At 37.0% G+C, this 27177-nt stretch overlaps 1 protein-coding gene across 1 annotated transcript in view; it reads right to left on the bottom strand.

The window, feature by feature from the left end:
- NALCN (sodium leak channel, non-selective) overlaps positions 1-27177 on the bottom strand; it is a 253658-nt gene that overhangs the window by 85747 nt on the left and 140734 nt on the right. The window contains exon 14 of the mRNA XM_087814251.1: positions 14095-14169. Within this exon, the coding sequence (XP_087670377.1) occupies positions 14095-14169 (75 nt within the window). The remainder of the gene's footprint in view (positions 1-14094; positions 14170-27177) is intronic.

The following is a 27177-nucleotide window of genomic DNA, read 5'->3' as shown; positions in this document are numbered from 1 at the left end:
TCCTCAAAGCCATTCGTGGATGGTGAATTGTGTATAGAAAATGTTGATCTTCTTAGCATGGCCTACAGAATCCTAGCGTGCCTTGCCCTTTAGACTCTAACAATACTGGTTTGTATATCCTTCCCACACAGTTTTATTTCACATATTTGTGCCTTTGAATATACTGTTCCCCTGCCTGCAATACACTTTCCTTCTACCCTAAATAATTCTTATACATTCTTCAGAAATTATCTCCTCTAGGAAGATTTCTCACAAAAACAACAACTGGAAGCTGAAGTAGTAAACATGTGTGCTACATACGATGCTAAACACTGTGCATTGCTAATATTATTTAATCCTCAAAATAGCCCCCTGATGTAGGCACCATAATTAGCTCCATATTCTAGTATGTTATAGATGAGAAAACTGAGGCCCAAGGAGCTTACATCAGCTGCTTAAGGTCATGCAGCTAGAAGTGGTAGCACTGAGATTTGGCCACAATCTTTTTGACTCCATAGTTTAAGTTTCTAAACACTGTTATATACTGCCTCATGAAAACATTTTCAAGCAATAGATGGATTTTTATGTCTGCAATTTTGTACCTATTTCTTTTATATGGGCCATTTTCTCCTGCTTGGCTAACAAAAGATTGTTATTATTCATCATTTTTAGACACATCTTGCCAACCTGCCTCTCACCTGAGTTAGCCATGCCTTCCCCTATGCTTCCTGTATCTTTCCCTGAGTAAGGTGACAAATTTTTTGACTAAGGAAAGCCCCATGGCCTCACACTGTGCATTTATACACATAAGACATGGTAATACAATGGTGATGAGATGGAGAACAAATAAAGCAACATCAATGTGTCCCATAAACAGGCCAAAGAGGCCCATTTGTGATATTTCTCATCAGCCTACTGATCCTTTCTAAGCTCTCAACAATGTTGAATCATCCATGTTAACCAGCACAACAAATCTCTCCAATTTCAGGTGAGTTATATTACTGATAAAGATGAAGAGGAGAAATGACAAGTCGTATCACATTTTTCTATTAGAAACAAAATCACAAAAGCTTTGGATTTGACCCCTGATGAAATATATGTCCCAACTTTTCAAGATAAAAAAAAGCATAATTAACTGTAAATTCCATACAACATATCCATGCTACAAAGCTTCACGGATGTATGCGCCCTTGAACAAGACAACACAACAGCCAATGTACGTGTTTATATGTTGTGTTACTAGAGTTTACCATCACAGAAAATTCTTATCCCATTAAAAAAACTTTATTTGGAAATAATTTGAAACTTACATAAGAGCTTCAAAGATAGTGCAGAGTTCCCATATACCCTTGACCCAGCTTTTCCCTATGTTAGCATCTTACATAACCATCAAACATTTATAAAGACTAAGACATTAACCTTAGTCAATGCTTTTATCTAAAGTGCAGAAGTTATTCAGAATCCCCAGGTTTTTGCATGAATGTCTTTTTTTTCTGTTTCAGGATCCCATCCAGTATACCACATTATATTTCATTGTTATGTCTTCTTAGGCTCCTCTTGGCCGCAACAATTTCTCAAACATCCCTCGTTTTAAATGACCTTGACAGTTTTAAAGAATACTGGGCAGGTAATTTGTAGAGTACCCCTCAATTAAGAGTTGTCTGTTTTCTCATGATTAAACTGACGTTATGGGTTTTTTGAAAAAATACCATAAAGGTGATATGCTAGTATCATCATACCAGGGGGTATATGACATCAATATGCCTTTATATTGGTGATGTTAACCATAATCACTTGGGTAAGGGTGTGTCTACTAGTTTTCTTCACTATAAAATTACAATGTTTCCCTTTCCTTACACTATAAGCTAGAAGAAAATCACTAACTCTGGCGGACACTCAAGGAGGGAAGAATTGTTTTATGTCCTAGGAGGGAGTATCAAAGGCTTTGTAGACACATGTTAAAACCATCACAATAATTTATAAAAATGATTTTTGGGGGAGATACTTTTAGGCCATACAAATACCCTATTTCTCCTGAAAGTTTCACATACTAATTTTAGCATTCATCAGTAGATCTTGCTGATACTAATTATAACTGCATTGTCTTGTGGATGAAAAAAGGGTTCTATGCAAAGTAACCTCACAAGGGGATAGGATCTGATCATAAATTCCTAAAGAAGCAGGTCAAGGTGGCTAGTCATGCCCCAGGCCTATAACTTCTTTAGTAAAAGGTTTTACGTGGGCCTTGTTCATTGTTCTTATGCATCTAGGTAAAGACACCTTTGAAATACCAGAAGTAATACCCCTTGAAGAAGAGGCTAGTATTTACCCTCAAGACAGCACATAATCTTGTTAACCACCCTGTAATCCAATCCCCACCTTACTTTCTCCAGTTCTCCTTACATCTCCTCCTCAATTTCAAATGCATGAAAGAAGTTGCAAAACTGTTATAGTCTGGAGCATTTGAGATTCTTGCTCCCTGGCATATGCTATCAGGCTCAAATAAACTCTTCTATAATTTTTCTGCAGGTTTGGGTGTCTCTTATGTTGACAGTTCTAACGGTGATTTTCTATTTCCCTTATTTGTTATTCTATTATCTTTATTTCTCTACATTTATGATTTGAAATTATTCTATGAGAAAGAATTCTTCCTTCTCCTGCATTTTTTATTCAGTCATTTTGTACATTTAAGTATGTTTTCTGGCTATTTATCTTATCCTTTGGGCTATAATCCAGTACTACTGTTATTTACTTTATTGCTCAAATTGTTCCTGCTTTGGCCATTGGGGGCTCTTTAATTGGGTAGTCCACACTTTTGATATACCTTTATCTTTTTTCTTTTAAAGCTCCTCCTTACTTTCCGGCTCCGCAAAACACTTAAGTCTCATCTTGAGTCTTCCTTGACTCAGCTCTAGAATTAGCCATTTCTCCAAAGAGTGTTGCTTTATCTTATTGGGAAATGGTATATAAAAGTAGAAATCTTGGGCACTGGGTTTGCTTGATGTTACTGGTATGTAACTGCTTTTAGGCTCACTCAAAGGAAACAACTAGGAAGTATTTGTATGTATAGAAACTCATGTAGACATACATACCTCTCTCTGTATGTATATCTCGTAACCAAAGAACTATATCATTCATGCATCTATCTACATATATGAATATGTATCTATCCACGCATCTGTGTATCTATATGTATCCGTATCTGTGTATTATCTACATATCTATGTATGTATATATGTATCTTAAAATAAACAATAACCTGAATTCATACTGATATTCCTCCTTCAATCCAGAGCCACAGGGTTTATTCTGGCATCTCTTCTTTGCTTATTTGTAACTTATTTCTCTGAGAGTGTGAAATAGGGCTCTCATTATCTACAGTAAATTTCCTTATTTGTTTCCCCTTAGTATATGGATAACTGAGTATCAGTGATGGTATTTGCCATAAAATAAATAAATACCACGCTTTAAATGAGAGGTATGAAAATAATCTATTTTGCACTGGAGTCTTCACAATGGGGTCTTGAACTTAAGGGTCAGCTGTGCTCTGTTCCCTTAAGTAATTCCTTTTCAGATAGCAGTTGCTTATTTTCAAAGTATCATTCCTGAGTATGCTTGTGGTAGATTGTAGAGTTGTTCAATTTTGCATACTTTGATTAAAAAGTGCTATTAGATGCACTATGAAATTTCACATTAATCAACATATTTTATGCAAAACACCATGGAAACAGGGCTAGCATCAAGCAAAATAACATGCATATACATTTATTGTTTCCTAGAAATAATCTAAGTCATTCTTTTGTTATTATCAGAGTAAAAAATATTCAATAGTCATATGGCTATGTATAAGGATGCCAGACAAGCCCCATTTCCCACTGTGCCTACTACTGAGCAAGTGCAGGGAGTAGAGTACAAGGAAAGGTAAACAGTGAAATCACTGACCCTCAAGAACAGGGAAACAGAATTATGAATAAAGAAAAATGGACTGGTCACTGTTCTTAGATAAATTCCATAGCTTCCTGACCACCTTTAGTTACTAAAAATCAGTCTAGCACAATCCAGTCTCATATGTGGTTTAAACCTCCTTCAAACTCCCACCCCACTGAACTTCAAAGTATGAAATCTAGCCAAGAACTGAGTTGAGGACATGGTCTGTTCCTTCATTGCTCCATATTTCCTTCTCTTTTTTCTTCTTAACAGGCTTAAATCACTTTATTTTTCTGATATAAAATTCTGTGATGGCCACTTATCTTCTTCTGTTTGTCTAGCGCCTCCAGAGTGGAGGCCAGGTTTGAGAGTTAGGAGAAGAAGGGATTACCTTAAGCAGCTAGACAAATTCCAGGGTGGCGCTTTTTGCGGTTTGGCCTGCATTTAGACCTGTTCAAAGCCAATAGCTTTCTGTAGGGCTGATTGGCATTGTGGGGCAATAAGAAATAATGAAATTCTGGCCCTAAAAGAGTGATATGGACTAGCTGGACCAATCAGATCTTCTCTGGTTAGGAGATAGAACTTGAGACAGAGAGAGTGTTTGTTATTTGTAACAGAACCAAAAGTCAAATTTTGCATGGAGAAAAACAGAGACATTATTTATGTTACTCTAAGAGCAAAGCACCAGCATTTATTAAAGGTTGGTTTTCCTCAAGACACTACGATCTCTTTTCTTCCCACCTTATATAGTCCGGTCCAGATCTACAACTTCCACTATTATGCAAATACAGAGAACTTCATCAGGATGAAGGAATCAAAGAAGACAGGGATCTGTCCAGGTTTTCACTGACTTATCCCACAGGCCTAGAATAGTGCCTGGCACATAGTAGGCACTGGATAAATAATTAAGAATTACATTGAGTAATCATAATTTTATCTCTAGCTAGCTAGCCCTCATCTTTAAACTACAGACTGATATATACAACCAAATACTAAGTGTCTACACTCAGAGCCTCAAACTCATTACAAACTCAACATGCCCAAGACTGAGTTGATGATCTTTTCCCTCAAATACAGTTCTGTGCTGATGTTTCCTGGCTCAGTAAATGCCATCATTATCCATCCAAGGAGACAAACCTGAAACCAGTGTCTTGTACATGGTAGGGACTCAAAGATTTGAAAAATGAATGAACAAGTAGATGGATAATAAAAAAGCTTTGGGAAGAATGGAAAAGTATATGGAACTGTGAGACAATGAACTTCTATTGTTTTCAGTCACCCAGATTTTATACTTTTGTTACAGCAACCTTAGAAAACTAATACCCCTTCGGAACAACATTCTGTGTGAAACTTGAGACCGAAAGGAATCAGTCAAGGCAATGACAACATCTTCGGTGCATTCATGTTTCCTGTTTAGGTACACGCAGGGTAAAACTCACCTCTCCAACTCCTTATAACAAGTCTTAACACAGCTAACAGTCTTTTTGCAATTCAACGACTAAGAAGCTGCGTAAAACTGAAAACCAATTTTCACACTTTTTTCTTAGAACCATAACAATGCATTTTCCCATTGCCTGTGACAGGATTTGAAGAAAAAAAGCACTGTTAGTTTTTTAAAATTTCTGTTCTCTTGATTAAAGGAAGCAAAATGAAATAGCATTCCCACAGCTGAGGGCTGGGCATGCTGAGTTCAGGCAGAGCTGAAGTGTGAGTTTATCGCCTGGGTTTGGGTACTTTTAAAAATTTTTTAAAACGGAAGAGTTATCTTGCAGTGTGCTATGAAAAATTGTAATAAAAGTAATTTTAAATTAGCACAATTATAGAATGACAACCGACAACTCACCAGTGTAAACTAATAGTCTTAGGTGAGTCATTTTGTGTTTGTTCAATAGCAAGAGAGACTTAAGCTAACTTATAAAAAGTCCTGAGCGCTAGTGGATGAGACAAAGAACAAGGTTTCTGAAAATAACCCTCTAAAAGTGATCTAGTTTGGGTTAGTCACACATGAAATGAAATTTAGAAAAGGCTTAGAAAAACCCTTCTTACAAGAAAGTCTCAGATTTATAAATTTACTTTTATAGGACTTGTTTGATTAGAGGCAAATGACTCCAACTGCCAAGAAAGCCGTTCTTGGGGGGTGAAAGCTGGCCTGGTGTTCTGAGAGTGCACCCATTGTCCCTACATGCTGTGCTTTTGGCTATATCACTTCCCAGGGCCAGAAAGGGATCATTTCTTCTTGAGGCTGGAGAACAAGGCTCTGGAGGTGTATTAGTTCCCAATGGCTGAGGTAACAAAGTGCCAAAACCTGGGTGGATTAAAACAATAGAAATTTACTGTCTCACAGTTCTGGAGGCTAGAAGTCCAAAATTAAGGTGTCTGTGAGTTTGGTTCCTTCTGGAGGTTCTGAGGAAGGATCTATTAGAGGGTGCTCTCCCAGCTTTGGGTTATGGTAGCAATCCTTGGTGTTTCTTAGTTTGTAGACACCTCACGCCAGTCTCTGTCTCTGTCATCACAGGGTGTTCTTCCTGGGTGCCTGTCTGTGTCTCTTTTTGTTTTTACATAAGGACACCAGTCATATTAAATTAGGGATCACCTAAAGACCTCATTTTAACTTGATTTCATCTACAAATACCCTATTTCTAAATAAGGTCACACTCACAGGTGTTTGGAATTAAGGCTTCAGTATATACAGGATTGGGCAAAAGTAGGTTAAAGTACCAGCCATCATTACCTAAAAGATAAATCATAAGTAAGGAGATGAAATAATAACAATAACAAAGACAAATAATGCAAATAAATAGTATAATAATTGATTAATAAATAATAATACAAGAATAAACTGTTTTGCATGCTCACAACTGTAAACCTACTTTTGCCAACACCTGTATATGCTGGATATTAACCCCTTAACAGATACATGATTTGCAAATGTTTTATACCATTCCAAAAATTGCCTTTTGCTCTGTTGATTATTCCTTTTTATGCACAATGGTTTTAAAGTTTGTGATAGTCCAATTTGTCTATTTCGCTTTTGTTGCCTGCGTTTTTGGTATTATATCCAAAAAAATCAATGCCAATTCCAATGTCATGAAGTTTTCCATAGTGTTTTCTTCTAGGATTTTTATAGTTCTAAATTTTACATTAAGGTCTTTAATCCATTTTGAGTTCATTTTTGTATATGGTGTAAGGTTAGGGTCCAACATCTTTCTTTTGTATGTGGAACTCTAGTTTTGTTTACATCATTTTTTAAAAAGACAATCATTTTCCTTTCATGTGGTTTTGATACCTTTGTCAAAGACTGTTTTACCATACATGCCAGGGTTTGTTTCTGGGCTGTCTTGCTGTTCCATTGATAGATATAGATATATATATATATAGATATATATATATCTGTCTTTAATTCAATACCATGTAGTTTTGATTTCTGTAGCTTTGTAATATGTTTTGAGATCGAGAAGTATGAGGCATCCAACTTAGTTCATTTTCTTTAGGATTGTTTTGGCTGTTTGGGGTCCCTTGAGACTCCATATAAATTTTAGAACTTTTTTTCTATAATTGAAAAAAATACATTGATATTTTGATAGAGATTGTACTGAATCTGTGGATTGCTTTGGATAGTATGAACATTTTAACAATAATAAGCCTTCTAATCCACAAACACAGGATGTATTTTCATTTATTTGTATCTCCTGTGATTTCTTTCATTAATGTGTTACATACAGTTTACAGTGTAGAAGTCTTTCACCTTCTTAGTTCAGTTTATTCCAAAGTGTTTTGTTCTTTCTGACGTTATTATAAATAGGGTTTTTTTTCTATGGTGACAATTTTTGACCTCTCTAAAGTCTTTGAGATTGTTGACCACAACCTCCTTCTTGAAACACGTCTAACTCTTGGATTTAATGACAAACATATTCTAGACTTTCCTCCTACCTCTTGGGCTGTGACTTCTCATTCACATTTCAGGCTTTTTCTCATTGGTTCCTATGATTCAGGGAAACATTCTTCCATTGGTAAACTCATGATTTCTAAGGGCTTAAATTACCGTCTATGTGTTGACTTTTGTTCCTCTCCAATATCTATTTCAGTCCAGATATTTCACTTAACCTTTAAACCTTACATCTACCTGTAGACATCATCTCCTAGATAGCTCTCAGGCATTTATCTTATGGAAAATATGACCAACTCCTATTCCCTAAAAGAGAAAAAATGAAGGATACTCATACTTCTCTTGTATTCTCTGTTGTGGCACACCTAGGGCAATCCGGAAACCTGGGGTAACTTCTTTGTCTCCTGCCTTTTCTCATCTCATATCTAATTAGTCACCAAATCCTATTGTCTGTTTTCCCTACTTTCTATTTCAACACTCCTTTATGTTTCCTCATCTCTCTTTCCTTTTTGGGGGCTGTGATTACTGTCTGCCTCAGAAACTGGTCCTCCTATCTTTGGCCTAGGTGCCCTTCAGTTCATTTTACACTAAAGCTAGAATGTAGGGGAGATTATGTCACTCTGGCTTAAATGCCCTCAGTATAATATCCAAATGCTTAGTGCTGCTCACACTATTTCATCTGCTGGTCCCTGCTTATTTTTCCAGCTCATCATTTTCTCCCTTGTTCTATTCTTGACCCATAGTGAAATTCTAGTGGACTCCAAAAAAGTCACTGTGTTTTTTCTTGCCTAAAGAAAAGGCCTGTGCCCGGCCTGCATGGCTCAGCAGTTGAGCATCGACCTATGATCCAGGAGACTGAGGTTTGATTCCAGGTCAGGGCACATGCCCAGATTGTGGGCTCGATCCCCAGTAGGGGGGTGTACAGGAGGCTGCTGATAATGACTCTCTCATCATTGATGTTTCTATCGCTCTCTCTCCCTCTCCCCTCCTCTTTTTGAAATCAATAATAATATACTTTTTTAAAAAAAGAAAAGGCTTGTTGTTCCTTTCATCTTAAGTATCCTTCCTCACGTCACCTTTTCCCAACCCTCTTCACCTGGATAGTCATTACTCAACTTTCAGATTTCAGTCTATACCATACCATACTTGTGAGAAAACATCTCTGATTTAATAGTCTATGCTAGATGTGTCTCCTATGTGCTCCTCAAACCTCTTATAGTATCTGTTTACTTGTCACTTTCTCCCACCAGCTCCCAAGCTATTTGAAGGCAGAAACAGTGTCTTGGTCATCAAGTCCCTTGTGCCTAACACAATATATGAAGCACAGTAAATGAGTACTCAGACCTGAGGATTACAGAATGGGTAATATACCAACTATAAAAGGGATACTTCAGACAATTTCAGTCTCATGCCTTTACATACTTGATCATTCAACCTTCTTCCCCCACACCCCACACTGATTCCTGGCTCACTAAGCTATATTCTGATTAGAATTTGGTCTCCAGTCTATACACCCACAGAGAGGGGATATGTTGATTCACAAATATAAGCATCTCATCCACCCTACTTTCTAGACATGCATTTCTTAATGAATGAATGAACTGAGTCTCTGATCAGGTAGTGTGTCATCTTTTGGTGAGTACACTGGTTTATAGTTTGATATCACTGTTATCCTAAATTAGGCACTTACAAATCACGTGAATTTGGGCAAGGAGTTTACTTCCCTAAATGTTACTTTCTGTGTCTTTAATAGAATTAAATTCAGTAATTTAATATGAAGTGTCTTGCATAAGGTAGTTTTCAATGGGTAATATTAATATTTATTATTGTAGCAGTTACATTGCTCTCCTTTATGTTACATTAGTTCAAGTTCACTCATGAAAGATGGAGAAAATACTGAGAATAATGAAAGCTCGCCTCAGATCAGGTGATGGCAACCAGTGTTTAGCTGAATAGTATACTCTGGTAAAATCCTGTCTCCTTGTTATTGCCCTAAATCTGGAATGACATCAGTATAAGAGACGAGACAAGACAGAGATGAAAATGTAGGCTCCCAGGTAAGGCTAGAGAGAAACATTAATCTGGAGCTCATATTTTTAAAAGGAATATAAGATTTTTATTGTTTTTGTTTAAAAAATCAGTCAGTAAGAGAGAGAACCTTTTTTACATGGACTCCCACCCCACCAATATGCGGTGGACATCATCAAAGGTCAAACATCATCAATTTTGAACCAGGATTCAAATGAAACAATACAGAGCTTGGGATACAGTTTTAATTTCAGAGTTTTGAATTTAATCTAAACAGACTATCTATAGTTCCCTTTTCAATCATTCTTTCCCTGAGGCTTTTTCTGTGTTTCCCCCCCCCCCCGCTCATAGTTCAATGAATTTTATACTGCTTCAAAAAAACACCCTTTATACTGTCTTGCACTGAATTTACAAAAATCATTAAAGCTTCAAGAATTCTCTTCATTTTCAAAATGTGCAAAACTCTAACTACAGTCCCCAGTGTTATTCCTACCCTGCTGAACATCAAGGTCATCATTGCCTCCTACTGTTCAGAGGATAGTATTAGGTCAAGGGTTTTGTTAGTCTCCATACAAACTGATTTGGCTTCTTGATAGTCAATTACACATTCACTAACAATCCAGTATCATCTATCATCTATACCTCCAAGTCCAGTATGGGTTTTGGGGATGCTGAAAAGAGAGGCATGGTATCTATTTAATTAAATTCTAGGTTACGTAAATTATGGCTGCTATGAAATGGTTGCTGCTGTTGTATATTGCTACTGGGAATTGACTGCATCTAATATGCAACACAGAGGGAAATCAATAGATGAATTTTACATGGATATTATTTACATTATTTATTTTGAAGAGTGACAAAAGACAAGCTACACCAGCAACCATTAAGGTACAATCCTGGTGATATCTTAGAGAGAGAGAGGTGTTAGGAATAGGTACTATGTCAGAACCTTTCAAAATTCATCCCCAAGGAGCTCTTTTATTTTCCCCTTTGAATCCCATCGTAATTTTTTTTCTCTATCAAAGGGCCTTTATTAAGTAATGAGTAATTCAGTGCTGCTGCTTCTTCCTAAAAGGGAGGAGTGGATAAAGAGACGCGAGAACTGCAGCGCTAGGGGAGCAGAACTGCCACATAGTATTTGCAGATTTCCAGCTAAAAGTATTAAAGCTGGCATTTCAGTTAGCACATCCTGTCTTACACTGGGTAAGTGCACAATTCCCTTTGGCTTCTTGTAGTGGGGAAAGTGGCTGCTGGCTCTATAGTTTCTCTTGAAAAACCCTAGAGGTCAGCAGTCCCTGGCGGGAAACTACCATCTTAAAGAACAAGGAACTGGTGTCGGAAAAGAATGGGAAGGATCTATATAGCATGGTACTTAAGGAGGACACAACTGCACAGTTCCACCAACCACTGATCATGTAGCCGTACTTGCCCTGGGGGAACCTCTCCCTGAAAGGTCTGATGTCCTTTGACATTTAGCCACCTGACTATCACCTTCCTGACTCTGGATTCGGTCACATTCCTCTCGGTTTATCATTGCATTAATAGTCAGTCATACATAATCCATGCTTTTTCCCTTAGTTACATATTTGAAATGTTTTCCTAGTTTAACTCCTTTACGCATGTCTTCTCTTCCACTCTAATTCCTTCCCTGGATCTTTCTACCGTGATCTCCCACCTTGCCCATCTTCAGGGTCATATTTCCTCCCTCCAAGTGTGAGAACAGACTTTTCTCTTTCTAATAGCTCTGTTTAATGTTTCATATTTAACTTCTCCATTTTAGAGGTACTGGCTTCTGTTACTCTTGACAAATGTGTATGAACCAACATTTATAATTTAATACAATTGTGTGTTTTTTGTTTTTTTTATCATGATCACAATAAGATAGATTCAAAGTCTCAAGGGGCCTGGCTGAAATGTTAATATGCTGCAGGCATTTGATGTCTGTGTCTAAGGAGGATCCTTGCTCCAGAAGGTCACTGAGAGAAGAGCTGCCTTGGACAGCATCTGCCATTATGTGGAACGAATGGTAAGCATTTTAGCGCTTACCCTCTGCAACAGTTCTAACTCCAGTGGCTCTGATTAGATCATGTTTTTCAAGGGGAAAACAAAGAACTATTTGAATAGTTTTAATAATTGGGTTGCTTAATTCACCTTCATTCCTCAGAAACTGACCCTTACATCAACAGCTATTTCATGAATACAATGTCTCTGTCATCTAAAATATCAGTATTTATAAACAGGTAATTAAATGTCCTGTGAGTGAGCTTCCACATAAGGCGTAACTCGTGTTTGGCATCTATACAGCTTTAGTTCAACCCAATGGTGTAGAGGTTAAGAGTCTGAGTTTTTGATCCAAATTGCCTGGGTCTAAATCCTAACTCTGCCACTTGTTAGCAATGAGGGCTCAGCAAATGTTACTGTAGCTAAAGAACCTGTAGACTAGTTGGTGGAAAGAATAAAAGATGAAAAAAGAGTTTAAACTGAACAGAGAGGCTTTGGAATACATAGTGATTTCTGGAATTTCAAACATTAAGAAAATCAAGTGCTTTTTTTCAAGTTTTCTCCTTTCTATTTTCTATTTAGGAATAATAAAAATAGAGTATATATACTTTAATCACTAAGGGCTGTCCTGCACATGCACAAATATTTCAGGTAACGTATTTATTGGAGTTCTAAAAGAAGCCATAAAGGGCAGTCTAAAGTTTCAGGTATCGACATCATTATGGACACATGTGCATGAAAGTGGATGTGTGTGTGTGAGTGTATTCTTAAAATTATGTAAATGAGCTTTACCTCAAATGGCAGGATAAAAAGAAATAAGAAAAATCACAGATATAAAAACATGACTTAATGGATAAAAACTTGTGAAAACACAAAGTACTCTTATACGAAAATGGAAGAAAGTGAACCAGGAACATTTTAGCTTACTATAACAATATTTGGTCCACAGCAGTTTAATGTTTCAAGTATGAAATTAATAGATGAATTTAATAGAAATGTAGTTTCAGTCCAATTATGGCAAAAAACAATGTACTAATAAAAATGGATTTTGCTGTTTCATTTATGACTTGGATTTTCAATATTCACTATCTCTAAATATTCAAAGGAGATACTCCAAATTGTAGATTAGCACAATTGGATAATCAGCTTTGGTGCAGAGAATTTTCAGAAAAAGTGTCACTAATATCTGGTGAGTGATTAAATAAAAGACATTTTTTAACTGATAATATATATTCAAAGCAAAGCACCATATAGTTTATTTAAATGGGCATCTTTACATCAATTTTTTTTTCTTTATTGGCAACCTTTAGTTAAAACATAGGCTTTGAAGATAAACAAGAGTGATAAGATGAAATGCATAAAGTAACTTTCAGATATGAAAATGACAACAAAACAATTTAAATAAGTTATGTCTCTGCTTTGTTAAAAATAGGGAACTCAGATGCAATCTGAAGGCTCTGAAGGTGTAGAATCCAGATAAAATTTGTTTTAGAGCTGTGGTTCTCTTTGGTAATATTCCTATTATTCTTCTAGTGTTGGGAAGGATGACCCAAGGATATCTTATCCAGTGTTCTTCTCTCCCACTAGCTCTCTTTCTGAAAGGGTCTATACTCTTTGATAGAGCCAAATATTCAAGCCAAGTATCCTCCATGTAACAGAAACTATGAGAATGGTTGATTGTACCTACAATCTTTCTGCCATCAATAACATAACCTTCATATATGTTAATATATGTTATTATAAATAACATATTTTCATTTAAATTTTTTGGATACGATTTTTATTACCATAACATTCAATCTATTTTCATACTTAACTGGGCACAGTTGATCATTTATTCTATTCCCTTTCTTATAATCACCATGGGTACCCAGACTAAATTCTCTTTTAGTGTCTACAGGTCAGGCAAGTTGATGCTTAATATTTTCATGATGATTAAGGGTACCACATATAATTATGCAAAATGGCAACTTGGCCCTGATGCTTTTCACTTTCAGACAACCTTCATTTAATGGCAGACGGAGAGTAGTCTCCAAATCCAATTTACTATACTACATCAATCTTACCTTTACTCATAATAATGTAAAAATATTCCTAGGTTAATTATAAAGCAATAGAAAATTTCTTTTGCTGATAATAAATAAAATTAAAAAATATTTTTGCCAACTTAGACTGCTGTAATTTATTAAAATCTATTTTTTTACTATGAAGTTTGAACTGCTTTAATATTACCTGTAAGCACATGTTTTAAGAGTTCCTCGTACATTACTTACTTGTTTAAGCTTCTTTAGATCTTCATCAAGTTCTAAGTTGTCCAAAATAACAGCAACAAACAAACTCAGGAGGATCTATAAAATGGTTAAATAACAATGAAAAAACCCAGATGCCGTAAGTATAAAAATATCATATGTATATGATATAAAATATCTGCCTAACATATACACCATATAGAATGCATTAACTGAAAAATAAACATGTAGTTGTGAATCACTGCATAGGTATTTTAAGGTATTTACCCTAAATACATGGAAAGAAATGCATATGTTAACTGAAATAAGCAACGTAAATATTAATTTGCTTATGAAGCCAATTTAAAATGGAAATTAAGTAAAAGTTTTTTATAACTCAATAATCCCACTTCTGAGACCATGTCCAAAGAAAATACTCTGAAGTACTGATGAATTTTTGTATACAAAGGTGCTTGATAGAGTTATTTGTGACAATGACATACTGGAAATAAGATCTAACCTTCCATAAAGAGTTAATATACTTAATAGAGACCTTTATTATAAAATTCATGCAGCCATTACAAATTCTCATTGTGGTAGCTAGTCTTGCAAAAGTCATCCTGGTGTTCACAGTTTTGTGAGTCTCTGGTGTTCACACACTTGTGAGTCCCCACCATGATGAATCGGGTTGGTATGTGTAAGCAACAGGAAACGGAAATGATCGTGTGTGATAAGAGACATTGTGGCTTTCACCTTGCTCTCTCTCTCAACCACCCTGGTGGAAGCCAGGTGCCGTGTCATGAAGAAACTCATGGAGAGGCCTGTGGGGTGATGAGCTGAGGCCTCCAGCCTACAGCCATGAGTGACTCCTCTTAGAAGTGGGTACTCCAGCCCTAGTAAAGCCTGCAGCCCCAGCCAACATCTTGACTAGAAACTCATCAGACACTCTGAATTAGAAACACCCGCAAAACTTGTCTCAGATTCCTAATCTGCAGAAGCTGAGTGAGATAATCAATGTTTATTGTAGTGTAAGCTCTTAAGTTGTTCATAATTTGTTATATAGCAATAGATAACTAATGCATCGTAAGTTTTTATTAATATTGAAAAAATGCTTATACTACAATATTAGATAAGGGTATATATGGTAGAAATGCAACCATGTATAGAAAAGAATAAAAAAGACTAGAAGGCTTTTAGAAATGTTAATGGTGCCTGCCTTTGTGAAAAATGAATTTCCCCCCTTATTTTTGTATTTCACCATATTTTCCAAATTAAAAAGGTATGTACTTCTTTTGGAATGGGTAAATAAGGTAAAAGAAACAACAAAAATGCAGAATTTTAAAAATATTTTAATTCCTAGTCCCTTTTGAACTTTGAATTCTCTGAAGTTCCACATTCACTTGATAATCTTTTTTCATTCTTAATTTATATTCTTACTTTCAATTTCCCTCTTAACACATTATTTCCACTTGTTAATATTAGACAGTTAAGCGTGAAGGTAAGAAAGTCGAGGCAATTTAGTCATCATGCCTTTTAAGCACTAGTGAGATTATTATATATGTTAATGGCTATCTTTTTCCCAGGTTTAATGAGAATATAACAAGGAAAAAGAAGCCTCTAAATATTATTAAATTTTTTATATATTTTTATTGATTTTATGATTTTTTATTTTTATTTTTTTAGAGAGAGGAAGGGAGAGGGAAAGAGATAGAAACATCGATGAGAGAGAAACATCGACATCGATCGGCTGCCTCCTGCACAACCCCTGCCAGGGTTCAAGCCCAAAACTCAGGTAGATGCCTTGACTGGGAATCAAACCAGCGGCCTCCTGGTGCACAGGCTGATGCTCAACCACTGAGCATGCCAGCCAGGCAATACTATTAAAATTGACAGGACATGCTCGACTTGGGACAAGTGCCAGTACCCTTCCTTTTTTACAGCCATGTCTTTTGGGATTTTACCAGAACTTAAAGAAGATAAAGAATGGTTTAGACCATAGATTTTTACTGATGTCACCATATCTGCCACACCATGGGCATCTTGGCACAGACATATTCAGGCTTACTCTAAACCAGCCATTATACTCTAAACAGGACATTATATAGTTCACTCCAAGTTTAGCCCCTTCCCATGACCTTGATGTTTATCTTGATGCTGTCATCAAACATAACATCAGGGAAGGAGTCTACCTTTCCTGGCCACCTTGCCTCAGATTCAGAGATATCCACCTGAAGGTCTCCTGCGAGTCTGAGCTGTCTCACACCACTTCCATCACTCACTGGCACTTGATCACCTTCTGTATTCTAATTTAACCAATTTTCTTATCTTTCTAGTAAAAGGGCAAACAAAAATTTTAGAAAAAAAAAATCCCCAATGAAAAAAGGGAAAGTAACTGCCCCCTCCCTTTTCTTAGAGCATTTCTTTAGAAAACATTGTCCTTGTACAGTCTTTCCCTGTCCCTTTGAGATGTATATAAACCTTTTTAAGAGCTCTAAAAAAGCCTGTTCTGATTTACAACCCAGGAATAGCACCCTCTCTTCCCTTCTCCAATGGTGGGTGGGTGTGTATTTTAGCTACTTGGCCCCATCCTTTGCAAAACTACCTACTTGTCATGGAGATATGAAAAAATTTTAGTTTTCATTTTGATAAAGGCAATTACCTACCACAGATGGACACCCCAATCACCAGGTGAATTTACTGGGAACTATATTTAACAAATGGAGCTATTGAATCTTTTTACTTGAGGGCTAGTCATTTCCATCTTGAGAACATGGATGTAATGTGGGGATATGAATGAAAGGGTTAGCTACTTTCTGTCTTTGCAATCTCTTCGCGGGTTGCCTGTGATGCCCATCGCAGTCTGGTTCAGTGCTTATCCAATAATAAAACTGTTTTCTTTCTCGTCTGCCTGGCTGGAGAGGTTTTCTGGGTTGGCAGGTTTTATTTTTAATTATTTCCCCAACACCAGACAGATGGCAGGCTACTTAAGGACAGTGAGGTTATGTTACTCGATTAAATTCTACAGGCAGTTGATTGGACCCCGTTGATGTGTCAGACACTGCCTGGTCAGGAACATAAACACGATATTGCACTCACCACGATGAAGTTCACAATCGAATTAAGCGGATGTAGGCTGGCAGCCTGGTAGAAAAGAGCACTGTGGTTTGAGACCTCGGTTAGGCTCTGCCAGTCAAGAGTTATGTGGCAACCACTGACCCACTGTGAGTTTCAGTGCCCTCACCTGAAAAGATTACGGCTATAATATTAATTGCTCAACAAGTTGAAGCTACTGTATTTTCACCTAACCCTCCCCCAGCAACACTGGTATATGATATAGCCTTTATGGAAATATACAGACATAAACTTCGATATGGGAAATTTTCTTGTTGTTTTTACAAATGAACTTAATTTAGTCCATAAACCCCCCATTTGCACTGGTGGCTGAAAACTGAGTCTTCCTAGATCAATCCTATTCCATCCTTTAAAACCCAGTTATATTTGAATAAATGTTCCTTTTCTTTCTAGGGCTGGTTTAAAGTTGAGGATGTGATTGTTATCGGCACCTGACGCACTTGGCCATGTGGCCTTTCCTTTGTCCCACTTAAGGGGCAGCCACGGCACTTGTTTTGGGCATCTGGGCTTTCTCCCTGCTGAATTAGGCACCATGTCAGCTCCAGCAGTCCCTGCTAAGATCTCTGATTCTCCCTGACACTGTACTAGTTTCCTCAGGCTGCTGTAACAAATTGCACAAGCTTGGTGGCCTGAAGCCACATAAATGTATTCTATGACAGTTCCGGAGGCCAGAAGTCTAAAATTGAGTTGTCAGCTGCACATGCTCCCTCCAGAGGTGCTAGCAGAGGATCCTTCCTTGCCTCTTCCAGCCTCTGGTGGCCCTGGGTGTTCCTTGGCTTATGGCTGCATCACTCCAGCCTCTGCCTCTGTCTTCACAAGGCATTCTCTTTCTTCCTGTGTCTTGTCATCGTCTGTCTCTTATAAGGACACTTGTCATTGGATTTAGGGCCCATTTGGATAATTCAGGATGATCTCATCTTAAGATCCTTAATTTAATTACATCTGCAAAGACCCTTTTTTCAAATAAGGTCACAATCAAAGTTTCTGGAGTTAGAACATGAACATATCTTTTTGGGGGCCCCCACTCAATCCCTTCATTCTCCATCTGGTCTTTGGGCCATAGTTCCTTCAATGGTGTTGTACTATACATTGACTCTCAACTCCTAGGGAAGTTTGGAAATTCTACCATTCCAGGCAGAAAGGATGGGAAAGTTGTTTTTAGGGGATCTTTTAGGTCCTCTCTCTACCTAGACTTCTCAGACAGCTCCCCAATTCTGTCCAGGCTGCCCCTCATCCATGTGAGGCCCCCAGCAAGGGTATTTCCCCCCCAAGTTCAGAAAAGAAGTGGGTACAAGACAAATCTTGAATGTCAAAGCATGCCCAGGTTGGTACCTGTACTGTTGTGGCCCCTGTGTGTGGCATGCCACCCTACCACCAAAAACGCTTTGCCTCCCTGCTTCTTTCCAGGGATTTCTGCCTCCTTCTGCCCCATCCATCCCAGAAAACATTCTTCTTTCCTTTCAGAAAGCAGGAATGTGAAGATTGGAGTGAGGGTTCAGAGAGGGGCCACACAAGTGTGAAGACTGACAAACAGAAACTAAACCCAAGCTGAGTATCACACATTCAGTTCTGTGTCATCTGAGCACTTAGATTTCTGAGAGCTGATCTGGGTTAAGTGGGTCTGGTGCATCTTCTGAATGCGACTTAAGATTGTGAGGCACCAAGTCTAACCCTGTGCTACCAAGACATCAAGATACCAAGGAGAAGGATAATTTCGGTATAAAGAGAATTGTGAGAAAGACTTTCTAGGTGATATGAGCAAAGACAGGCTTTGGGAGCATGTGGCTAATTAGGGGCCTGGTGAGCAGCTAAGAACAGGCAGAGCATGGCTGCCAGGGAGGAGGCTGGGGGAGGCTGGGGAGGCAGGAGAGGGAGATATTGTAATAATCACAAAGTGATGAGATTCCTTTCTTCTCTGTTAATTTTTTCTTTCAGATGTTGTTGCTTTTTCTTTTTATGCATGTAATGTAGTTATTTTAAAGTGGATCACAGAAATGATAACTAGGCAGTGTCAAAAGTGCAGTTTGGCAAAAGGTTATTAAATATATAACATTTTAGTTATTTATTTTTAAAGTACATTTTATACATTCTTCTTAGAGAAAAAAGAAAATAGCTACTCTCATAGCAGGACAGGGAGGCAGATGTGGGATGCTGGCCGCACTTTCTCCTTGTCATGCAGATAAGATTTGATTTTCATGGTAGAGAGAAGGCAAGGCTCAAAAAGGAAAAGCTCTGGTTTTGTTGGGAAAATGCTGAAAGGGCTTTGCAGGTTGAAAGCTCCCTGTTTACAGAATTGAGACAAGATGTTGGGAGGGTTATGGCAACAAATTTAAGATTTATGTAAGAGAAAGTTTATAGTTTGCTTTAAATTATCATTCAACCCAAGTTCATTCAACAAATACTCTTGAATGTTTAGGCATCACTGCTTAATTAACATGACAATGTGACGGCAAAACCAGGAACTACTTAAAAATATGTGTGGAGTTTGAGTTTCTTCCAAAAACTATTTATACATGAACTTTTAGCTTGACCCTTGTCACCAAGTTCCTAAGTGTAGGGCACTGCGATAAGGTGACATCTTGGCACTTAGGGTGAGAGCTGGCTTTGACTCTCTTTGGAATGGATGTAGATGATGCAGGAGAGGCAGGGTCAGTCTGCAGGTGGTTGTGAGGAGGTGAGAATTACTTCGTAGTTCTTTTCTCAGACTCTAATAAGGTAGCAATAACCACTGTGATAAAGAAATAGAAATAAAGGGAGGGTGGCAGCTTGGTTTCCAAAATCACTTTTAATCTTCGCTGTCAATGAGACAGATCATTGTCCTACAAACCCAGTGCTGTGTGGAATTGGACCGAGGGCGAGGGCAGGCTGAAGGGGGTGCGGGCCACTTCTCAATGCATGGTATTGAAAGTTGTGGGACTGGGGGATGAATTCTTTGTCTGAAAGTGAGAATCATTCCTCAGTTCCTGCGTTTTTTCATTTGTTTGTTTTGTTTTTATAAGAAGCTGAGGTAATGCTCATTAATAATCTGAATTTTATTTTCCGTCAATGTTCACTTACTTATAAGTGCCACATGTGCTGTGCCAAAAGGTTTCCCACAGCCATTAAATGTGATTCACAGGTTTATATTAAAATGTTATTTATATTATAAAGACATTTTATGGAGACTTGCCACATTAACTCAAAGAGCTTCATCATTTGTATGAAACACCTTTATATTTTGCCAGTTCTAAATTATGCAACCAAAGTACTCTGCTCTATTTTTTAGTATTTAGATTTATATAATATTTAAATTTTCGATGCGGCACCGAATCTATATCACTATTTTTTTAATGATGTAATTTCCTGGGGAATAAAGACTAATGATATATCCTTTCATTTCCTCTTGAGCTTTGTTAAAACACAAGTAGTACATGCTTTCTGCACAGCAGTATTTCATTTGTGCAATGCTTTCAAAAAAGAAATTCACACATACATACACATATATCCATGCATTGGCTACTTGCCACTTTTTTCCCATATTTTAAAAAAATATGTTTTTATTAATTTTTTAGAGGGGAAGGGAGAGAGATGGAGGGATAGAGAGAGAAATGTCATCCATGTGCTGCCTCCTGCATGCCTCCTACTGGGGACTGAGCTCACCCCCGGGCCCTGTCTGAGGGTGCCCTGACTGAGAATCAAACCGGTGGCCTCTTAGTTCATGGGTCGATGCTCAACCACTGAGCCACACCAGGTGTTACTTGCCACTTTTAACAGCTTTCTAACATTCCAACATATGAATATCCAACACAAATACTTGTTCTACCATGTAATATACAACTGATGTACTAGTCACTTCCTTATTTTATGATCACTATTGAAACATTATGAATCAACAATGTCAATGAAAAAATGGAGAATGACTATTAAAATTTTCCAGGTATCTACTTCTTTATTTTCCTCAAATTATCATGCCCATTCTCAAGATATTTTTAGCATTGGCAATGCATTCAGTGTGGAAAATGCCACATATCAAGTCTTTGGAAGCCTGGCAAGTATCCTTGGAATTTTTATGAATGACATAGCAACATATTGGTGGGATGCTGACCTTCTAGCTTAGTGGATTTCAGATCATACTTTTCCAGGTTCAATATGGCGCCTGCCCCAGAGTCTTAATAGGTGCTCAGCTACAATAAATCCTTAAGATCCCTCTTTTCTTTTTCTAACTACTCCTCTTACACCTTAAAAGCTTCTGAAAAAGCCAGACTCACCTGAGCTGAGGGTTCACTAGGTATTCACCATGTTTTAAGTTTTATACATTTAACCACAGACAAACTTGTTTTCTTGCATTTATCCACAGTACGTTTCAGCAAAATTCAATAAATTACGGAAGTTGTATTCCTAGTATCATTATTTCCTCCAATTTTATTCAGACATAACCATTCAGTCCAACATACTTTACCTAACACTCACTTTTGGGTTATCATGATTCAGACTCCTGAAAGTTACAGTTTATTTTTACAAGAGGGTGGCCTTACCACAATGGGTTTTCTTTGTTGAGAATTTCTGTCTCTGTAGCTGCATATCCTATTTTGCATTCTCCCAAACTCTGCATATAGCTACACCCTTGCCTTATGTATCTTTCCTTTCCATTTTTGTTTTTTTCTAAAGCTTACTTTTACTATTTTCTTTTCCTTTTTACATAGCTTAAAGATAGCCCTTTAGCCAAAATGCCACCTTTACTCTTATTTCTTTCTCTACTGTGAACTCTATTAATAATTTCTATTTTTTATTATTATTTTAAATATGCAATAGAAACACAGCAGGTATCTGGTAAACACCCCGTAATCTTGTGTTTTTCTTTTCTTTTCCTTCTTATCATTTATAATCATGCTATCCTAAGCCATCTTGCAGGCTGTAGTTGGAAACAATCTCATTTTTTATACAGGTCAACAAAAAGTCAAATGTAATCAGAGCAGTGTAAAATAGGAAATGTTCGACACAGATGCACTTTTAAATGAATTCTATAAAATCAAATTATTTAATTTACACTTTGGAATGCCCATTTTTGTCAGCAAAATATGACTATTCTCAGAAAGCTGCCACAGCAGAAGCAAAATCAGGAGATTGCTGTGTTAATTTAAGCACTTCAAAGGTAACAAAAAGACTATCCACAATGGATCCTTAATTACATTTTCTCTCAGTATTCACATCACAGGGCTTTCCTTTGAAACAATAATAAAGGAAAAACACTGAGAATAAAAAAAATAGACTCTTTCAATTGGTTAAGTCTTCCACAGTCCTTAATCCCCAAGTCAATGGTAAAAGTGAAGAAAAATATGAATTCCACAAGCATTCGGCAAACTGCAGTCAGGACAGAAATACAGAATACTACCTGGCAGATGAGAAAGAAGTTTTAAAAACATAATAGGTAATGATTATGAATATGCATTTGCTGAGCACTTAAGCTTGATTTTCATTGTGAGCTGGAAAATTGGTGCCCCCAGGGGGTGATGGAATAGCCTGCTGTTGTTTTTTTTATGCCAGAACAAACTGCAGGGAAGCAGTTTTTCTTTCTTTTTTTTTCTTTTCTTTCCTTTTTTTTTTTTTTTTTGCTGCTTTGTACATGCCTGTCCCTGGGAAGACTAAATGAGAAACTCACCAGTTGTGTGGCACCACTGGCCAGCCTGGATAAAAAACAATCAGAGTTTGTATATTTATGTGGACGTTTTTTCATTTGGGTTGCAATGCTTTGTAATATTTTGCGAAAAGAAACATATAATTTAACAAAAATGCTCATTTTAAGACAAGTTCAAGCCTAAAGACAGGCTTATGGAATAGAGATTTTTAATGTATTAAATGTCCAGTTTTTAAGAGAATGTGATATATGTATTAGCACAGGCCTATCACCTCCTTGCACATATTTACTTGTTGGTTCACAAACAATGTCTGGCTGCTTTACTGTCAATATTTTGACCACTATTTCAGATTTGGTAGGGCTGGAATCACTGGGAAGCAGATGTTTATTATGTGGGCATTGATCACATAACAAGCAACAACAGCATGTGCTCATGGCAGTTTCATCATATGTATCACTAGGCCTTGAATCACAGGTTTTATTTTTTGGTTCCTTTGTGCTTACTAGTCCTATTTATGTACTAGTTGTAGGCCCAAAGAGGACAGGGATTACATTCTTTCCCACTTTGGTTAGGATTAGGTTAGTACGTACACATAGTAGCTGAGATTTAATAAAACTGTGCAGAATCAAATTGAGCTAATTTAATAGAGCCCATTACAGTGACGGTCAGTCTGAGGATAAGCAGGAAAAGAAAAACAATTGCTGATCAACTTTAAACAAAACCCCCAGGGAAGCGACTTCAGTTCCTAGGCTTTTGGGTAGTTAGAAATAACATTCTCAGCTTTAGTTTAGTTGCAGTGTTCTCTTTGAACTAATTAGCTCTCATTAAAAAAAAGTACCTTATAAATTTAAATATATGAATAGCTGACCTTTTTGCATTAGGTTCATAATCAGAGAAATCAACTAAATATCTCAACGCTTTAAGAATTAACATAAATGTGTTTGAGAAAAGTCAATTTGAGTTATTTAAGCAGTGTATTTAACCTAACTTATACCACATGTAAACAGTAAGTTGAGATGTATTTAATACCTAAAGGTAAAAGGTAAACATTTAAAGCAATTAGAAGAAGATCGAGGAGAATATTTTTATTACCTCAGGGTGAGAAAGAATATCTTAAATGTGAGTTCAAAATAAATATTGACCATAAGTAAAAAACTGATAGTTTGGCCACATAAAAAAAATGTCAAAATGTTATTAGTGGGGTGCCTTGTGTCCTCGCCTCTTGCTGATGGAAATAGGATTCTTGAGGTATTGTGGAAAGCTTTATTGTTGATATAAAATTAAGGGGATTCCCTTCCAAGTTCCCATCTCCCTCCGTCCTGCCATGGGAAAAGTCCAGCCTTATCTTCAGCAGGGCTGGGATTAAAACCACTGCCCAGAGTTTCCCCTCCATATTAAAGCACAGTCCAGTCCAGCATCTGGCTAGCTTAGCTTGTGTTCCCAGCTGCAGTCCACTGTGTGTGCGGTCTGCATGGCCTTGGGCCATGGGGCTGCTTAAGGCCACATGGCTATGGAGAGAGGGCAGGCGAGAGTGGCTCACAGAGCAAGAGAATGCAAGGGAGCTGGAGCAAAGCAAGAGAGGCAGAATTCTTTGTCTGGGGATTTTAACCTTCCAAGATTTCATGTGCTTGCAGTACTCTACCCCCAGTCAAATATCTTTCCTCCATGTTACACTGACAGGTAAGCATCTTTCCTACAACACCCTGACTTCATTGCACATGTGCCCATCTCCCCCTTTGTTGGATCCCTTTCCCCAGTGATCTGCAGGGAATGGAACTGCTGTTTTCTGGGGAGCATGAAGTTGCAGCTTCCTGGCAAAGCTGCCCAGATGACCGTGCTTACAATGTCTGGCCTCCCCTTCGCTCCTTTTCTATTATTAATATCAGCTAGCTAATTACAAAGATGACAAAAAGATATCACAAATTGGGATAACAAAATACTGCCTAAGAAAAGACATTTATATAGTAGTCAAGGGATTAACACCCAGAACATATGTACTACTCCAACACATGAATTTAAAAAAGACAAACTAGATCTTAGAAAAATAGGTAAAGCATATGATTGGGCGAGTCACAAAGAAGATGGCTGATCAACATATGAAGTGCACCCTTATCAATAATTATGGAAATGCAAATATGCAAGTTAAGGAAAATACCAACATTGAACTCATAAGACTGTCAAAATCTTAAAAGTCTAGCAATATCAAAAAATATCCAGAGACACTGAAGCATACAACATACTAATATATTTCAGAAGGAAGAGGGCAGAGCAGGAAGAGATTAACCAATGAACTTAATATGCATATATGCATAGCCCATGGACAGACAGTTGTTCTGGGAAGGCCTGGGAAGGGGGGAAGGGGGAGGAATGAGAGGGTCAATGTTGGGGGGGGCTGTCTAGCAATATCAACCATAAGTGAGAATGTATGCACACAGGGATTCTCAACCACTGTTCTTGGGAGGGTAAGTTAGTGTAGCTTACTTACAGAGCAGGAGTCTGCAAGTGAAAGGTACAGAGAGTAAATATTTTAAGTTTTGAGGGCCAAGAGGCAACATTTAGGATATTATATAGGTACACAATCATTTAGTAATGCACAAACCAGTCTTAGCTCACAGGCCACATAAATAAAACCTGTAGACCAGATTTAGTATGGACTTGCAACATTATATGAGTAAAACAACCTAAATATTCACCAAAACAACCTAAATATTCACGACGAAAGGACCTGATAAATATGGCATATTCAGTCATATTTCATATATTCATGACTATATATACCAAATAAGCTTTGTATATATTAAGGTAAAGAGATTTCAAAAACACTATTTAGTGAAAAATTCAACTGACAATGTATACAGAATTTGATACCACTTATTCTGAAAATTGCTGCTACTAATGATTTGTAAGGAGGAAAGCACATGATCAAATATAACTTGGCCTTGGAATGGTGTGTAGTCATCATGGCAGAGAACTGTGCACACCAGGTATCTCTACCAAGGTGGTCACCATGCATTGCAGCAGAGTTTCTCAAACTAAAAAATTAATTTTAATGTTAAAAATGAATGGTGTAAAATGTTTGTAGGTGATAACCTTAAATTTAAAACACTATATATTTTAAATGGATACATATATGTGTGTGGGAGTCTACCGTATTTCATTGATTTTAATATGCACATTTATTTTCACATTATAACAACTGAAATTAGGATGCACCTTATCATCTATGTGTATAGTTTAGTTGTTGGTTTTTTAAAATTAATGTTACACGAAATAAGAGTCTTTTTATAGTTTATAGCATGTTAAATTTAGTGAAGTATGATTTAAAACTGGAAGATGGATTCATACCAAATTCATCATTATCTGTAAGACAATGATAATTGGGGAAAGAAGAAGGATATTTTAAACTGATCAATAATACTTTACTTCTAAAGTTAAAAACATATGAACTAACATAATAACATTTTAGAATTTATTAATATACAGCTTTAAATGCATACACAATCTTACTTAAACTTAAAGGCACTTAGTGTTGGTGATAGCTACCATCATCCGCTTATTTAATGGCTAAAATCTCCTTCCAAATACAAGCTCAACTCACATGGAGATGGAAAACTTGGGCACTAGGTGTGGGGCATTATTATCCTCAATTTCAGATATAACATGACATAGAGATCAGGGAAGTTGTCTGGTTTTTCCGAGTCACACATCTAGCGCTAGAATCTGAATCTAGATTTTGACTCCAACTCCATACTCTTGTATTCTACCATATTTACTAGAGCGCCCTCACTGAATTTTCAGTTCTCAGTTGCTTTACAGATTTGAAACAATTATGAATAAAAGAACAAACAATTGCAATGTTCAGTTTTAATTAAAATCTATCTTTTGAAAATAACAATAAAATTAGAATGTGTTTTGAGCAGATACTTAAATCAGTAGAATGAAGAGATGAAATTAGATACGGGTTTTCAAGTTATGCTCTATGGATTTTTAAAGGCTCAGGTGAATCTCAGGAATCCTCAGAAGTGTTCCAGTGTTCCAAAATCATTGCCACGTTTTTGGTCCAATAAGGAAAATTTAGACTACTCAAAAAGTCTGTGTACCAGATTTAATATAATATTTATTATATCCCGGCAGAAGTTCACTTGAAAAAAATTCACTTTGCTAAATAATTTTCGAGGCTAGATAGTTTTCTTTCTGCTTTTATAATGTGTGAGTCTCTGACTTAAGGATCAAATTTATAGCTGTGTGTAAAAAATCTGCAGAGGTTAGCAAACAATTATATTTTACAAAAACGATTACATAGGTTATTCTCATACAACCATGATTTCAGTCATATCTGTCCTGTATTTAACCCATGATCAATACTCTCCAAGCTATTCCA

This window comes from Miniopterus natalensis, chromosome 2 (assembly GCF_054644295.1).
Source record: "Miniopterus natalensis isolate mMinNat1 chromosome 2, mMinNat1.hap1, whole genome shotgun sequence".
NCBI classification, from domain to species: domain Eukaryota; kingdom Metazoa; phylum Chordata; class Mammalia; order Chiroptera; family Miniopteridae; genus Miniopterus; species Miniopterus natalensis.
This window is presented reverse-complemented; position numbering and strand designations above follow the sequence as displayed.